Below are 12486 nucleotides of genomic sequence, written 5' to 3' on the forward strand. Positions count from 1 at the left end.
AAAACATGGAGTGAAGTGAAGAAGCTGGCTACAAATAGGGTCCGATGGAGGCACTTTGTGAATGCCCTATGCTCCTCATGAGGAGATACAGGAGTTGATTAATAGGAGGATAGTGTGTGCATGAAACATAGAGATATGTGAATAACATTTGTCTAGGACATAGCAAACAAAATAGATACGCAACTAGAAATACATTCCCTAATAACAATATACGAAACTAGGTTGCAAGGGACAGTGAAGTGCATTCCATAACCTCTCCTATCCAAAACCCAACCTCAACCTGCTCGTGGTGCAACCTGCTTTTACAGATGAGGCTCTGGGGACCGAGTATTGGCGGTATAACCACAATATCAGAAATAGAGGAAATGCTATTTCATCTCTTACGCTGGCCTGCCATGGCATAGAAATGTTCCACAAGTGATGCTTGTGAGAAAGGTCGGTGGACTCTAAAACTCCTCCCGGCCAGGTCCGATGGACCCATTAACCAACGACAGGTGTGGCCCTTCAGTCATACTGGGGATTTACGTGAGTGGGTGATGTAACCACCATTACAAACAAAAAATTGGTGCCAACTTAAAAAACGGTTACACTTATGCTAATTAACAAAGAAGAAGAAATGACTGAAGATCATCTCATAACCTGTGAAGTTCTACCTGATGGATCCACCACAGAGAAATATTGGAGAGCAAGAACGCTAATGGCTTCGTTGCCAAAGCCCGGCATTAGATAACAACAACAACATATACGAAACTTAATTTCCTGTAGCTACTACTTCTGAAACACAAAAAGATTTCTGATGCATGCCTCAGAATATAAGCAGAAACTGAATAAAACGACAGAACTGAATCTGGACAAGATTTGCAATCAGAGGATTGGGATAATGGGAAGAAATGGCAAATGTAATCAGAAGGCCATAGAAGAACGCTATAAAACCGATTTTATTATTGCTACGACAACCACTACACCTTGCTGTGCGTCTCCACTTCATCAAACTGTCCTTCAACTGTTTCTCAATGCGGTCCTGCAGCAGTTGTGTGGCAGAGGTCGCTGTGGCAGTGTACTCTAGAGCTGCAGGTTGAACGCTTCCCATCGGAGCCCCCACTGTCTTTCCAAATGCCGGCATCCAATCTGAGCGACGAGTTACGTCAAACTTTGTGCGCCATGGTAACTCCTCTCGCTGCACATTGACCCAGATCTGAAAATTACATTTATAGAACATTATATTTATATTGTATCCAATTTAAGTTCTGTATTTTAAATGTGCAGAAATTTGATCCAAACAAATGTAACATTGTAAAATTCCATTGCAGAACGAAGAGTTATACAGTAAAACCTCTACTTACGGACACCCCCAAGATACGGACACTCCTCATATACGGACAGATTTTTATGTCCCAACTGAAGTAATAAAGAAGTAATGATAAATTTAACTCTCGTTTACAGACACTCTCAGACACGGACACGGACAGCTGTTTCACAGTCCTAAAGCTTGCTTTACCTCCTGACTGCGGACAGAACTTGCATTTCAAGACATAATGTGTTACAAAAATGGAAAATTTAACTTTGAGAACTGTACAGTAATTCCTTAACATGAAAGAAGACAATAAGGGTCTCGTAGGCTACCCCTTGTTAGCTGGAAGTGGGTGGATAAACAAAGTCATAAAATTTAACCTGTCTGATGAGTCCAAAGTTTCCGCGATCGTGAAATTGTATTCGACACATGATAGGGTTAGTAGGATTATTCTCTTCACTTCAATCAGTTGTTCTGTTTTGAGAGACATGGCACCTGAACGTAAAGGTTGAGTTGAAAACTGTAAATTACAGTACTATATAACTGTAGCCCTAGAATAAAAATGTATGGCACAGTTCTGGATTTTCCTTTTTCAGTTTTATCTACTGTAGTTCAAAGTTGCATAGAATTTACTGTAGTACAGTAGACTGTATTTGGAATTAAACTATAGTAATACTTTCATTTAAAGCGTGAAGGGATACATAATGCATATTATAAATTTACTGTTAAATTGGGAAGTCTCCCTCGCAATAAAGGACACCTCCCAGATGCGGACAGATTGTTACGTCCCTTTGTTGTCCGTAAATGAGAGGTTTCACTGTATTTGTTTGGATCAAATTTCTGCACATTTAAAGGACAAAACTAAAATTCTTTCAATCATTTATTATCATTAGGGAAAAGATTTCTAGTTCTGTACCTATACTGTTTGCTACGTCCTAAACATAAGTTATTCACATATCTACGTTTCATGTACTCAGGATCCACCTATTAAAATTCTATAGGACCTAAAGTGCCTAAATGCATCATAAACTCCTGTAAATGCCTAAAAACTATGTTTCTGTCTCTTCAGTGTTTTGCGTATATTTAAAATAAAAATATCGATATATCATTTTAATGTACTGAAGTACATATGATATTTCCATGCAGATATTCTGCGTCATCATACAATGAAAGAGTAATGGAACGGAGAAAAATTCTCTCCAGCACCGGGATTTGAACCCAGGTTTTCAGCTCTACGTGCTAATGCTTTATCCACTAAGCCACACTGGATACCCACCCCGGCGTCGGACAGAATCGTCTCAGATTAAGTTCCAACTCTTGGGTTCCCTCTAGTGGCCGCCCTCTGCACTACGTCATAGATGTCTATGAACGTAGGACTAAAGTCCACACATGTGCTGAGGTGCACTCGTTATGAGTGACTAGTTGGCCGGGATCTGACGGAACCCAAGAGTTGGAACTTAATCTGAGACGATTCTGTCCGACGCCGGAGTGGGTATCCGGTGTGGCTTAGTGGATAAAGCATCAGCACGTAGACCTGAAAACCCGGGTTCAAATCCCGGCGCCAGAGAGAATTTTTCTCCGTTCCATTACTCTTTCATCGTAAAAATATCGATATCAAAAATGCAAAAATGTTCAGAAAACTACAAAAAGAAAAACATTTTAAAATGTAAAAAAATTATCTTACAGACAAACACTGGTCTGACAAGCTCGTTCCATATTGGTATAAAAAGGAAGGGGGGGGGGGGGAGAAGTTTTTACTTAATTTTCTGGAACCGAAGTTAGTTTGGAAAAGTCCATTCTAGCATAAAAGGGGTGATAGGTTGTGCGGAGAGCTTACAAATTAAGTTTTTGCGACAATGTATCCCCGTTATGCGAAATGAAACTGACCAAGCAGTCTCTTCAGCACTCACTATCAGCACCAGTTCTTTGCACATAAATTCCACCTAAATGGAATATTTGAAGTCAACCCTATGACAGGACAAATCAGCCCAGAGGGTGGAGAGAGGTCAAGGCTCCCACTTTATAGACAATCTGCTTTTAATGGCAGTAGGTTTGTCACTCCTACGTGTGCGCCACCTTTACCCCCAAGGAACGTTCACATAAATGTAAGATCAGACCTAATGTGTACTCATGTATTTATTACTCTTCCCTTGTCCCTCGCTGTTCATTTCAACTCACATTTTCGTCGTTAATGAGGCAGTACACTTTCTGCAAAGGACAAAAACTGTCCTGGATGCTGTACTTCTGACCAGAGGCTGGATCCCATAACCAGTAACTGAAGTTGCGAAGGTGTTCTTCTTCCCGTGTGAGAACATACGCAGTTGGCCCATGGGGAATTCCTGTTCCAAGCAGCAGCCAGACCTTCTTGCCTAAATGCATCAAGTAGCAACATAACAGCACAGCGTGGTCTTCAGAGTCACCCGACAAAAGCCGTAACACTTGCTGAAAGTAAATAATGTAGCATGAATTAAAAATTAAATACAAAATATGTAGTATTCATTCTATCCATCTATTGCCACCGAAAGAATATTTTATGAAGGTAGATAGATAAACAAGAATGTTTGTGAAGTTGCGACAAAAATTCTTCAGAAAAATTTGTTTCAGATTATGTAATTTCGTTTGTTTATGGTTTTCAAAATCTTATTATGACTCAGTGGCGGTTCCTCGGGGGAGGGAAGAGAGGAACGTCCTCCTCACATTTTCTTCTTTTGAAAGTAAATACCAAATGAAATATGTGCCTTGAAATTCGAGGAAAATTCGATAATTTTTAAGTTCACAGCTATAAGAAAAACTCGGTTGATCGAGTTTTAAACGACGCACGCTCATGTGCTGTAGAAAACTGTGAGAAAGATGCGAGATTGTCTGTGTGGAGGAAAGGCACTCCATTCCTCCTCTACTGCAGTTAACACACATAGACAGCAGCGCACTAGCGGCCAGAGAAAGAAGCAGAGTTTTAAAGCAAGCAAATGAACGGAGAGGGAGGAGATCCTCCTCTGAATCAGTCATGGGCGGGAAATAGAAACCGATTGGTAGTGCAGCTACCTCGCTACCGCTACCACCTAACGATGTTGCATTCAACCGGACTGTAACACATCTAGGAGGAGACACAACAAAAACAGTTTTAACACAACGCTATGAAAGATACCATGTAAACTTTTTTTTTTAATTATAAGTCAAAAATATTATTCATTGCACTTTATATAGGCTACTATTCATGGTTTGAAACTTTCGTGGATATTTGAAAGTTAAAGTCAGGTTTATGTAAAACAAAGAGGAAGTAGTTCTACAGTTGGCTCCTGAAATTCACTTCTATTCATTGTTTACTAGACAGGACAACAGCCAAGTTGTCAGTTTTGTAGAAATATATTTGAAATTGAAAGTACTGTAGGTACTCCAAACTACATCATTTTTAACATAAAAAATTAATCGGCCACCGGCAGCTTTGAACAATAATGATAGTTTCACTTTACAAGAACTGACATTCTTCAACAGCATGTGATACTGAACTTGTAAAATGTACACGTGGCAACACAGACCACGTGGGTGGGTGCTAGGTTCTCGCTTTCCTCAGATTATTTCCCATTCCCATTCCCATTTCTGTAAAACGGTTCCGGTTACGAGTTAGTAGCTAGTCTCTTCCAATACGTGTGATGCTGTAGTGTGCTCGAAAAATGCTACGAGGTTGTGAATTTCCTTGCAATTGTTAATTTGCGCAATTATTCAACAATGAATGGAAGTGAAATCATAATATATTTTGGACAATTTAGGAAACTCAGTTTACAAGAACAGATTATTGCTATACAGAAGGGAAGGCCAACCCCAACACTATCTGGTATTACATGTATGCATGTAGGCTAATTTGTAGCTTGTTTCATTCAAGAAGGTGTCATTTAGTGCTGTTAACTTCTTTCCTCCTCTTAAGAAATATACAGGAGCCGCCACTGTTATGGCTTCTTTATAAATAAGTTTCATCGGAAATAAAATTAAGTTAAAATTAGTTTTTAAAATATTGTCAGTCACATAATAAATTCACATGCTAAAATCTTGTGCAGTTTGAAAAAATTGACAAAAGCTCTTACTTGCAAACGGCTTAGTAATTTTTATGTTAAATAAAAATTCAACTTGGATGCAGAATTTGAACAGTATCCTCTAAGAAAAAACAAGATATCTCTGTTTCTCTCTCTCTGACGCCACTGCCACTTTTACATCATAATTGTTATACAAGGATCACTCCATAAGTCGAGGCAACTATTGCTGAAGATACTATTTCTGCCTGTACTTTTGATTGTGATTGTCAATTGGTTACTTATGTGTACTGTACATTTATTTCAAGAGAAAAAATGGGAGTATAAGGGTACAGTGCATCAGTTATTCATAGATTTCAAAATGGCATATGACTCGGTTAAGAGGGAAGTATTATATGATATTTTTATTGAATTTGGTATTCCCAAGAAACTAGTTCGATTAATTAAAATGTGTCTCAGTGAAACATACAGCAGAGTCCGTATAGGTCAGTTTCTATTTGATGCTTTTCCAATTCACTGCGGGCTAAAGCAGGGAGATGCACTATCACCTTTACTTTTTAACTTCGCTCTAGAATATGCCATTAGGAAAGTTCAGGATAACAGAGAGGGTTTGGAATTGAACGGGTTACATCAGCTGCTTGTCTATGCGGATGACGTGAATATGTTAGGAGAAAATCCACAAACGATTAGGGAAAACACGGGAATTTTACTTGAAGCAAGTAAAGCAATCGGTTTGGAAGTAAATCCCGAAAAGACAAAGTATATGATTATGTCTTGTGACCAGAATATTGTACGAAATGCAAATATAAAAATTGGAGATTTATCCTTCGAAGAGGTGGAAAAATTCAAATATCTTGGAGCAACAGTAACAAATATAAATGACACTCAGGAGGAAATTAAACGCAGAATAAATATGGGAAATGCGTGTTATTATTCGGTTGAGAAGCTCTTATCATCCAGTCTGCTGTCAAAAATCTGAAAGTTAGAGTTTATAAAACAGTTATATTACCAGTTCTTCTGTATGGTTGTGAAACTTGGACTCTCACTCTGAGAGAGGAACATAGGTTAAGGGTGTTTGAGAATAAGGTGCTTAGGAAAATATTTGGGGCTAAGCGGGACGAAGTTACAGGAGAATGGAGAAAGTTACACAACACAGAACTGCACGCATTGCATTCTTCACCTGACATAATTAGGAACTTGAAATCCAGACGTTTGAGATGGGCAGGGCATGTAGCACGTATGGGCGAATCCAGAAATGCATATAGAGTGTTAGTTGGGAGACCGGAGGGAAAAAGACCTTTAGGGAGGCCGAGACGTAGATGGGAGGATAATATTAAAATGGATTTGAGGGAGATGGGGTATGATGATAGAGACTGGATTAATCTTGCACAGGATAGGGACCGCTGGCGGGCTTATGTGAGGGCGGCAATGAACCTTCGGGTTCCTTAAAAGCCATTTGTAAGTGAGTAAGTATGAGCTAAATAAAATACATAATTGCGACTACAGATCATGTGAATTAACAATATCTGTGTAAAGATAGTATGTATTGATTATAAAACTTTTTTTTTTCTGGTTGGTTTTCTTATTGTTTGTTCTCCTTTCCCAAATCGCACAGCATCCCTGGTTAATCTAGTAACACTGCTGGATTCTGCGGCATACTAATGGAGAACCAGTGCTATATAATCAAATTAGGTTAAGTTTTGTTATGAAACTGTTGCTCTCAGTATGGGAGGGAACACAGAAAAATAAATGGAAGCCTGCAAAAACTTGAAAGAAACCTTTCAATTAAACATTTTAGTTAATGAAGATAATTTGTATCCAGAAATCCTCCATGTTGATAAAATATAAAAGAAATTTACATACTAAAGAAAAAGTAATAATTATTTAGATATTCCTCGTAATACTCTTACGTCACTAGTGAGCCAGATGTCAAATAGTCCTGGGAAGAGAGTGCTGCCACCTATCATAGGAATCATGGCCACGAAGCGAGCAGCCATTTCTTCTGTTACTGGTTCTCCTTCCATCAAAACTGAAAGGAATTACGACTATATTTAATTTTCCTAGAATTACCAAGCTTCTATAAATAGTGTACGCTTTCAGACTATTTAAAAATGTGGTATAGCTGAGTTATCATTTTGCCTTTCTAGATAAACAGAAAAATGTTAGTAAAATGCAAAGTAATTCTTATACAAGTTAACTATCCAAACATTTTTAAATTTTACAAACTGTGTTAATCTATCTAACATAGTTACAATTCTTATTGTAAGAGATCATGTAATGTCTGTTATGTGACAAAACAGAAGCAAGTTCATAGACAATGTACCTGGGGGTGCGAGAGGTCGAAAAAATCTAGTGACACAAACTGATTTTCCACTGATGTCAATGACTAAAGTCTTCACCTTCCTGTTAGGAACCTGATCAGTAACTTGTGATTCCCACTTTTGAAGATGTTCTTCCACATATGTCAACTCACTGCTTTCTAATTTCTCCTGAAAAAAAAAAAGCAAATAAATATATGTACACATTATAAAACTGCAGGTGTGCCGCTGTGCAGAAAACATATCTTCTGTCCGGTCTACCATTTTCACTGTCAGAATGATGGAATCCTTTCAGTAGACTTTTGACGAAACTTCATAAGTCGCAGTTTTAAATAAATCTGATCGAAATCAATTGACTAGTACAGGGCACTTAAACCTTTAAGATTTAAGAATCATTTATTGTAAATTTAAATTTATATACTATAATTGCATAGTAGACATAAGACAAATTGTATTGTATAATTATTAATTTCAATTCAGGAATCCGCCACTGAGCACGAGTTCTACTCTTTCAGGGGTGAGCTAAAGTTTTTCTGTATATATTATATTTTATGTTACGATTATTAGCAAAATAATAAATTAATTAATTAATGAGTGAGTGAGTGAGTGAGTAAGTAAATAAGGAAATAAACAAATAAACAAACAAACAAACAAACACATAAATAAATAAATAAATAAATAAATAAATAAATAAATAAATAAATAAATAAATTTACGAATAAAGAGCTACTACCAGGAAGTCAAATGGGAATAACAATTGCAAAGGAAGCTTTTAATAGAAAAAGGAGCATCTTCTGCGGACCTCTGGAGAAAGAGCTAAGGAAGAGACTAGTGAAGTGTTTTGTGTGGGGTGTGGCATTGTATGGCGCAGAAATATGGAAATTATGACGAAGTGAAGAGAAGGGACTACAAGCATTTTAAATATGGATATGGAGAAGGATGGAACGTGTGAAATGCATAGACAGAATAATAAATGAAGCTGTGTTGAAAAGAGTGGATGAAGAAAGAATGATGCAGAAAATGATCAGGGAGAGAAAAAAAATGGCTGGGTCATTGAATGAGAAGAAACTGCCTACTGAAGGATGTACTGGAAGAAATGGTGAACGGGAGAAAAGTTCGGGGAGAAGAAGATATCAGATGATAGACGATATTAAGATATATGGATCGTATGTGGAGACTAACAGGAAGGCAGAAAATAGGAAGATTTGAGAATCCAGATTTGCAATGAAAGACCTGCCCTTGGGCAGAAAATTATGAATGAATGAGTGAATTAGCGAGTAAGTGAGTGAGTGAGTGAGTGAGTGAATGAATGAATGAATGAATGACGAGTAACATAGGATTCTGAAAATTAATATGACGACAATAGGTAAATACGGTTGTTGTTCAAATGTCTAGACATTCGGCAACAAAGCCATTAGTGCTCTTGCACTTCAGTATTTTTAGGTTAATTTTTTAATGCTATGGAAGCATAAGGAAGGGAGCCATCCTGTTTTCTTAAGGGGTTAGCTATAGCTTACAGCAGTAAAATTTTTGAAATATTCAATATTTTTTCCTCCATTACTGTATCTTGTACAATAATGAAAATTGGTATGTGTAAAACACTGGCCTTGTGCTATATGAAAAAAAATATTTTTACGATTTAAAAATTCAAAATGGTGGCAGTTTACTGTGCAGTGATGAAGCGTTTCCCTCATAACTCATAAACTTGTTAACTTTTTCACGTTCTCTCTCTTTTATTTTATTGCTGAAACTCATGTTTACAATATCATGCTCTTTCAACTACATTCCTCAATAAATAATATTTTTTTTTTATTTTGTGTTAGAATAAGGTACTGATATTTGATCATTTCTTAAATTAATTTATTTTCTATCAGACAATCTATCAAAGGTAGAAAAGAGATCTTGTATCATATTGTAGATATGACATGCATAAATATACACAAAATATTTCATCACAGAATGTTGGATAGTTTTTCAGTTATGTGGGAAATGCTTCATCACTGCACAGTGAACTGAATTTTGAAAAAAAAAAAATTTAAATAATTTTTTTTTAAATCGTAAAAATATTTTTTTCATATAGCAGAAAGACAGTGTTTTATATGGTACTAATTTTCATTATTGTACAAGATACAGTAATGGAGGAAAAAAATGTTGAATATTTCCAAAATTTTACTGCTGTAAGCTGTAGGGGAGTAGTGGGTACAGAGAGACACAAAATATTAAGACATATGTATGCAAGTGATAATTCAAGTATTTTTAAAATCGAGTGCAATAGAAATAGACATCAAAACATGGAGTATAATAATGCATAAACAAAAATGTTAATAGATGAAGGACATAATATACAATATGTGCTTGTCAAAAAATGCAAATATCTCCCTGTTCCCATTCAGGAGGGTACAGTGAGACACCACAGTGTCTATTAACGGACATTGAAATGATTTACATTTATTTCAAAAGAAAACAAAAACTTGCTGTCTCTTTATCTTGACACGTTGTGTAGGCTTATTTAGAATCATTTTCATGTCTGACTTCGAAACCACTGAAACATCTGGAACATTTGGAAAAGTGAATTTTCCATGACATTTCAAACTTTTGTGAAAAAATGAAATTAATTTTTGGTGACAACAAAGCTTATGATTATAAGAATTTAATGTAATTCTTTATTATTTTTTAACATTTTTTTTTTAAATTTTGTGAATAATTTTTTTTTTTAATGAAACCATTAAAACGTAAAATATCCATTATTTTAAGCTACAGTTCCTAAATTGGTTACTAGTATGTTCATTTTTAATGTTAGTTACTGGTAAATGTAATATAATTACAGTTTGTTTTTGCAAATCATTGGTACATGGGAACAGTGAGACGTCTCAGTGTACCCTTCAATGGCATGTCTCACTGTTCCCTTTACGCATAGTTCATTTAAAAATGACACCATCACTTCAAAATTAAAACAAGAAAGACGAAACTTTGCCAAACACAATCTCAAATATCATAGTATTAGGTAACAAAACATTCATATTTATATCTCATTTGTATATCCAATATAACCTTCATTAAACACAAGCCAAAATTTTACTCCTAGAGTGAAAAATTACGAATTAATTTTTCATCACTCACCTTTATAACTAGAATCAAATCGAGTATGAAAATGCTGTTATTTTACTCATGCAACATACAACTCCACTGTTACCAACATCTCAACTCAAAATTTACCATCTAATAAAATATGTCTCACTGTTCTCCCTGTCTTACTGTACCCTCTTCTCCCCTACCTAACCCCTTAATGCCAGTAAAAAAAACAAGAGGTGAATGACAAATAATTCTGCATACTTCACCTTAAATGGCTCGGGCGGATTTAGAGCAGGCTGAACCGTAATGAAGAGAGTGAGGAATGTCGCATCTCTTGGAGGCAGCGCCTGCTGAGTCTCTCCTGGGACAGAGAGACCACTGAACTGTCGATGATGTGACTCCTTCTCATAACCCAACAAGACAGGTGGAGAGTACAATTTGAATGTTCCTTCAATCTGCAAGCACACGCATGTCCATTGAATGCATTTTATAAATCTTTATTGTCTGTGTTATTTTTGCAGATTTCATTCAATACACTATTACCGCACTAAATGTATTCATGGCGTAATTTCAGTTTTCATTCGTCCTGACGAGAGAAACCAAAGATGAATTATTCAGAAGACAATATAACTTCTCAGATTCTAGATGCCAGTGTGTATCATACAGGATTTCAGAGTAAAGTATATATAATTTATTTTCAAAAAATCGTCTGCCCAGACATTCTGGGTTGCCAAAAACACAGAATCATGTATATAAAAGAATAATAATCGATTACAATAATAATGAGATAAATTTACGTGAACACAGAACACGAATTTTAGAATTCATATACTAAGGTTGGATAAAAAGTAATGGCAACAGTTCGATATTTCTGACATGGCTTTATTCACAAGGGTACAACATTTACGTACTTTCTATATAGTCGCCCCATTACTTATCACCCTTTTGCCAAATGTTTGGAAGGCGTCGTACACCATCAGCGCGTCCATCTTTGTTGATGTTCCATATTGACCGCCCTATAGCACGGATAAGTTCATCTCTGGTATTGTACCGGGTCCCTCGCAGTGGTTCTTTCACTTTGGTGAAAAGATCATAATCACATGGACTCATATCGGGTGAGTATGGTGGAGGTTCCAGAATCTCCCATTGCCAGCGGCGCAAGAGGTCCTTGACAGCAGCAGCGGTGTGACTCCTTGCATTGTCATGAAGAATGATGGGGTTCTGTACCACCAAGTGTCGTCGTTTTCTCCTGAGGGCTGGACAAAGGTGGTATTGCAGGAACCTGCAGTAGTAGTCCGCGTTTGCCGTCTGCCTTGGAGGTACAGCGTGATGCAGTATTACCCCATCAATGTCATACGCCACAATGAACGTCACCTTCACAGCACTTTGTGTAGGGCGCACTTTCTTCGGACGAGAAGAACCTGGATGCTTGCATTCATTTGATTGATGTTTCAAGTTTGGTTGGTTCGTATGAGCGAGCCCAGGTTTCGTCCATAGAAAGTCGTCATCTTTCCTTTGGTATCAGTCCAACAAGGCCTGTGTGACTGCATAGCGGTGCCATTGTTAAACCTCGGAAATTTCATGGAGTATCCAACGCCCTGCAATTTTGCGGTAACCCAGAATGTCTTGCAGAATGTGGAGCACAGTTTTGTGACATACTACGACTTCAGCTGCTAACTCACTTGCAGTCCATCAGCGATCAGCATCCAACAAGGAAGCAAGGAGTTGAACTGTTTTGTCCTCCACGCGGGGTCGTCCTGTATGGAGGTTGTCCTGAACG

General features: G+C 37.1%; 1 protein-coding gene across 3 annotated transcripts in view; it reads right to left on the reverse strand.

Moving 5' to 3' along the window:
• Cc2d2a (Coiled-coil and C2 domain containing 2A) overlaps nt 1–12486 on the reverse strand; it is a 144832-nt gene that overhangs the window by 45084 nt on the left and 87262 nt on the right. For all 3 annotated transcript variants that reach the window (XR_011333270.1, XM_069832033.1, XM_069832034.1), the window contains exons 20-24: nt 10973–11161; nt 7640–7805; nt 7227–7345; nt 3470–3733; nt 966–1195 (exon numbers count right to left, since the gene is read on the reverse strand). Coding sequence is in view for 2 of the 3 variants with exons in the window: in XM_069832033.1 (XP_069688134.1) it covers nt 966–1195; nt 3470–3733; nt 7227–7345; nt 7640–7805; nt 10973–11161 (968 nt within the window). In the remaining variant the exon portion in view is untranslated. The remainder of the gene's footprint in view (nt 1–965; nt 1196–3469; nt 3734–7226; nt 7346–7639; nt 7806–10972; nt 11162–12486) is intronic.

The sequence above is a fragment of the Periplaneta americana genome, chromosome 7, assembly GCF_040183065.1.
Source record: "Periplaneta americana isolate PAMFEO1 chromosome 7, P.americana_PAMFEO1_priV1, whole genome shotgun sequence".
Taxonomy (NCBI): Eukaryota; Metazoa; Arthropoda; class Insecta; order Blattodea; family Blattidae; genus Periplaneta; species Periplaneta americana.